Consider the following 5,607-nt stretch of genomic DNA (forward strand, 5'->3'; position numbering starts at 1 on the left):
CAGATTGATATGTACACATTATTACATGCATACGTTTGAAGGTTTACCTTCATCATAGCATGCGGAGGTATTAAAAATAGATTTATGGCATACGTTTATACAAAAAATTATCAAGCTTAAAAATATAAGTTTTATCCGTCTACTCCTAGAGTAATAAAAATATAACGTCTAAATAGCTTGCAATCGATGAAATTTACATTAATAAAAAAAATTATTGTAAATAATTAATTCCTACAATCGTAAAGTTAAATTTGAACTAGTTGACAGCGCTAAAATACAAATCGCTATCATTGGCAATCATTGTATATACACGACATTGTAGATTTATAATTTAACACACAACAATCACACGGTGACCAGTTGAAGTAACCTTTCACGAGTTTAAAAATTACTAATATAATTAAATTTTTTTTTTTTTTTACATTCGGAATGTTCCGTTATACGCATTTTACTCCACACCGTGCCCTTCATGACATATTTGTTCATTTTTCACCCAAGAAATGACAAAAAGTTTCCCCTCATCATTCGCGATTGCCCCAAAAAATCTTTCGTACAACTAAATATCACGTGAAAGATTGAGAAAACAGTGATTTTCTTTTTCTATGATGTATTATTTCGAAACACTAGTTTCCCCCCTCCCCCCTCCCCAAAAAAAAAAGGGTGAGCTCGAATATAGGTACAAGTTTACCTACAGCCGCAGCTCACGACCGCCATGTCCGTGTAGCTCTTCAGCACGACCCCGTCCCTTTCCTCGTCGTGGTAAAGAATCGAGATGCTCGACAGGCTCACCGGCACGCAGCACGGCTCCCTCACGTCTTGCTCGGGCGCGAGGTTCATCTTGTTGATGATGCCCTGGAAATGAAAAGCCATTGTGATGCACGCCACACTCGTGGATTGTGTCCTTTGTCAAATAATTCGCCTCGAAGTGACATCAAGATATTATGACTTTTTGATTGGTTGATTCGATTTTGAGCAACGCAAAACTGTCAAAATTTCCAATCGATTTTAAAGTCACGAGAAAATTTCTTTTATAATTCAATTGAAAAGTTAAAAGTGTTCTGAAATTAATTGCGCGAAAAAAAATGTTTTTTAAAATATATATATGTACCTTACAAATGGTAAATATATCTTACTTTGTGAAAATTCAAAAAAAGAAGAGTACACTGTTTAATAAATTATTTACAATTACTAGTGAAGCAAACGAGGAGCGTTCCGATTTTGTCTCGTGAATTCAAAAAATTGCTTTCTCGGTACATTGAGAGAAAAAAAATAATAAAAATTATGGATAGAGCAGTAAAAATTTCTATGCAAGAAAATAAAATGTATTAACTGTTTCCACATCGAAATTTTTTCTGTTAAAAATAATAACTTTTTCTTTTTTTACCAGCTTGCATCCGATTTACTGTGCAACATGATAATTTTTGTTGGAGTGTCTATAATTTTTTATTATTTTCTTCTCTCAGTGTATAAAGTGACAGCTTATAGGGATTTTGGCAAACTTTTTTTTTATCATAAATCCACAAGTACCCAAACTATTGGCCAATAATAAATCGCTAAAATCCAACTAATGCCGCTAAAAGACATAACGGACAGTTATCCTCCATTCTCACACAGTTATCATTAAAAAAAAAAAAAAAAAAAACGCATCCCTAACCCACATAGTTCAATCGCGTTGAAACTTATTTTAACCCTCGTAAACGTCCAATAATCTCAAAAATAGCAAAAAAATTACATTATACGGAGCCATAGGTATACTTGCACGAAATGCGACGCATCCCGTGAAACACTTTGCTCCGTAACACCGACATTGCAACCCCTTGCGTGATCCAAGGCAACCCACCTGTATCGTGGCGTGATTCGTGGGTTTCTGATCTTGGCTGAGCGGCGACTTGCAGTGTCCCCTGCACTGATAAGCGTCGTAGATCTCGGGCGCAATCACCCCCATGCCGATGTCCCTCAAATTCACCCTCAACTCGGTCCTCGCGCACGGCTCGGGCTCCTCCCGGCACCTGCCCTCTTCCTCCCTTGCCTCCCGTTTTCCTCTCGACGACTTCCCCTCGAGCTGCCTCCTCGGGGCTTCCTTGTCGCCCAACTTTTCACGCAGCACCGCTCGCTCGTACACGTCCATCGACGTTATTGTCTGCTCCAGGCTCCTCTGCTTTGGCACGAAACCTGCAACCCATACGATTTTTACTCTTATACCGTGTCACTCGACATTTGTACAACGATCATCAAAAAAAAAAAAAAATACTTTGCACGTGCAACCCCCGTATACGATGTGACACACAGTCACCGATCGATACTCGCTGTTAAATCCAAGTGCGTTAAAGTACACGTTGAAATTTACATTTTTTTACAACATGCGTAATAGTAGTCTTGATAAATGTTTCAAGGGAAACCAAATCGATGCTTCGTTATCTATTTCACCTGTTCTATCAAACTAAATTTTTTTTTTTTTTTTTTTTTTTTTTTTCATCAAAAATTGACATGAGACGGCTGTAGAGAGTAAAACATTTTTTTCGCAAATTTTACACAATAATATCTGTGACTGGCAAGTTTTTTTTACTCCACAGCTTTCCTACATTGATTTTTCTCGTTCAGAAGCGCCCAGTTTAATGGAACTGGTTAACCACTTGGTGGACCATAGCTTTGGTTGTTCTTAAAATTATTATCCACGCCACTGCAATGTTTTTTATAAAAAACCTGAGTAAATTTCAACTGTACACTTTAACGCACTGGGATTTACAGTGCTATCACACTCTTCCTTACTACGGCTCAAAACACTTGAGAAGCGAAAAAAAACCAAATTTACAAGATATTTTTTTCTCTTTCTCTATAGCGTCAGTCGCGTATGTCACCAACCGTGAGCCTTGTTTCGTTTCTCGGCCCTGCGCCTCTTCTTCTCCCTGCGGTAGCGATCCGGCCAGCCCCTGTCAACGTACCCCGCGACCTCGGGCTGTCCGGCCCCGTGCCTCTTGCTCCGCCTCTTGGCCAACCCCACCTCCCTCGGCTCTACAGAAGTGCTGGTAATAGCATCGTCGTCGAATAGCACGAGGATCGGCTGCTTCTCCACGGGCTCCCTGCCGCGCCGTACAAACTCCAGGCGCACCACGTCCCCGAATATCGTGGTCGCGGCGACGAGCAGCCCGAGGTTCGGCGATTCCTCCGACAGCCACGAGAGCACGGCCAGCTTCACGTTGAAGACCTTGGGTGTGATGAGAAGGTATATAGTATCCCCCTCGACTGATCGGCAATGGACTATAAACGAGGACTCACCTGCCAGCCGAAACCGTAAGCCCCGACGTAGTGGACGTTCAGCAATCTGTGGAGGTCGGGCTCGTCCAAGCTCTTGTCCGGCAGCACCTGATACACCCGGATCTGCACGACAAAGGAACAAAAAAACAATTTATTATCATCCATCGGCCCAATCGTTGTATATATGTATATATACCGATCACAAAGGGCACTTACGACGTAGTAGGGCGAGGAGAGTACCGAGGGGTGCGTCAGACCGGCCAGCGATCGCTTGCGGTACAGGTGGAGCTCGGCCTCGAGGATGGACTCGTTGAGCTCGAGGCCCGACAGGTTGAACGCGTACACCCCCGCAGACGGATCCTCGGCAGCTTTACACGAGAGATTGTTGTATTTTTCTCATGTCTAATAATAATAATAATGGGCTCTCTCTCTCTTTCCTGTGGCATTGTTACCTTTTTCAACGAAGCTGCGCACGATTTTGGCCCCGAAGGGGTTCCTGGCCTTGGTGTAGCCCTCGGCGTCGGTGACCGTGTTGTACAGCTCCGTCATGAACTGCGGCGGGGCGGTGTCGTCGCCACCAGTCCCGAGTATTCCCAGTGCCTTTTTTTTTTTTTTTTTCAAATTCGAGAGTATAAGTATAGACAAACACGCGATTGAAGAAAAAAAGGAAAACCTGCACCCTCCTCGCGGTACCTACCTCCTTGAGCTTCTCCAGAGCCTCGAGCTTGCGGCGCTCGTCGATCTCCGACTCCCCGGGACCCGATTCGGCGTCGGTTGGTTCGAGCGCTCGGTGGGCCTTGCGCTCCTCCGAGTGGAGGTCCATGGCACCGGTGATCCTCGACGCGGCCAGCAGCAACGCGGCCAACAGTACCGCCGTCGACGGCATTATTTCTGCGGCCCTCGATCGCAAGCTCGAGCCGATCACTCAGAGGGGCACTTTTGTCCCTTTTCTTTTCTTTTTGTCGTGTACACAATTGAGAAAAACAAGAAAACTACAATGTAGGTCCCGAAGTGCACTGAACCACCATCAACTCCGGTAACAAGGACTAAGACGACGAACAGTAAAACAGAGCCGTTAAACCGAGCGTGGGCCGGAGCGATAAAAAGCTCGGCTCTTCGGAGCGGCGCAACAACGTGTAATATATATATATACGGGTGAGGAGAGAAGCCGCGGATGGAGGAGCTTTCGCATCTAGGCGTATATGGGTGGGTATCGCGCCGGCATGTGGTGCGTCTACGCCGGTCCGAGGCACCTTTATTGCCGCGGCTCCCGAGCGCCGGTTATAAGGCTCGAGAGCTCCCCCGCTTCGCGGGAACTCGCGCGCGTGAAGGGGCTGATGTATCGTAGGTGCGTGCGCGCACGCGTGCCTGTGTACGTTTGTGGGAGTGTGTGTGTTTATATATATATATATATACATCATCTCAGTTCCTTTTTGCCGCGATTTATGTGTAATAAGGATTGGGTGTTGTTTACCGTTGTTTTGAGCCCTAGCTTTGAGGTATACGTGGTCATGGCTACCACGGGATATGGGGTCCTTTTTTTCAGTGAGGGTGGATCATTGGCTGTTTTTCGGAAAAATAGGAAACACACGAATGGGAAAAAAGAGGATGTCACGAGGTTGGGGTAAAAATCGGTCGTACAGTTGAATATAATTATCTTGGGACTCGACAGATTATTAACAATTACCACCATGGGTCTCCCTGACGGGGTGTCGGAGAAAACTTGGGAAGAGAGGAGCTCTATATTTATAACGTAAAAGGTGGTGGGTTGGTATAATCGATCGGAAATTTGGTTCTCGCCACGGAGGAATGTAGGCTTCACGGCACATGTTGCGCGCCAAGAGTATATACAAATGTTACATCGGTGTTATTAAGGATTCGTTTTGCTCCATCGAGTACTAGACAATAATCGTTATGCAACATATTTTTTGGGTATGTTGTACACGATAATCTCTTATGGTCGCCGCCAATTGCGATCCTCCGAGTTCGAATTCCGGATTTTCATAACTAAACATTTTCGGAAGGTTAATTGGCGCGGTGGTGGAAAAAAAAAAAATCGGCAATGCCAAGCATCCGAGGCATCCCGAACGTTATTAATCGGCAAAAATTCGGAATCCCAATTACAATGCATAAATCAACGCGTGACACGAGCCTCGGGGGAAAAAAAGGATTTTGGATTTTCCCTGCGTTAAAATTCGTCGCCAGGCAAAGGAATAAGGAAAAAAAAAAAAGAATCTGACGTGGTACATACGTCGCAAAATACCGATCCGTATAAGAGGCGCCAGTGCGCGTGCCGGCGCCAAGTGCCTTTTTTTTCTCCGTGATTCCCAAAAATTTTTTTTTTTTTTTTTC

The 5,607-nt window shown here is 44.4% G+C and overlaps 1 protein-coding gene across 1 annotated transcript; it reads right to left on the minus strand.

Moving 5' to 3' along the window:
- Positions 1-684: 684 nt before the first annotated feature.
- On the minus strand, positions 685-4,331 carry LOC106642880 (bone morphogenetic protein 2). The gene is made up of 7 exons (XM_014357791.2): positions 3,953-4,331; positions 3,708-3,855; positions 3,472-3,623; positions 3,277-3,378; positions 2,863-3,205; positions 1,841-2,172; positions 685-852 (listed from the first exon to the last, which is right to left on the minus strand). Exons 1-7 carry the CDS (start codon positions 4,139-4,141, stop codon positions 685-687), a joined length of 1,434 nt encoding a protein of 477 aa, XP_014213277.2. The 5' UTR covers positions 4,142-4,331.
- Between the last annotated feature and the right edge of the window lie 1,276 nt (positions 4,332-5,607).

Source organism: Copidosoma floridanum, unplaced genomic scaffold (genome assembly GCF_036245765.1).
Source record: "Copidosoma floridanum isolate Cflo_tuat_1 unplaced genomic scaffold, Cflo_Japanese_pri ptg000001l, whole genome shotgun sequence".
Classification (NCBI taxonomy): domain Eukaryota; kingdom Metazoa; phylum Arthropoda; class Insecta; order Hymenoptera; family Encyrtidae; genus Copidosoma; species Copidosoma floridanum.

Coding starts and splice junctions, on each gene's coding strand:
- LOC106642880 (XM_014357791.2), bottom strand. CDS start 4,141: ATGCCGTCGACGGCGGTACTGTTGGCCGCGTTGCTGCTGGCCGCGTCG. Junction 3,379..3,471: donor TCTCCTCGCCCTACTACGTC/GTAAGTGCCCTT, acceptor TTTGTCGTGCAG/ATCCGGGTGTATCAGGTGCT. Junction 853..1,840: donor CGAATCACGCCACGATACAG/GTGGGTTGCCTT, acceptor TTTCATTTCCAG/GGCATCATCAACAAGATGAA.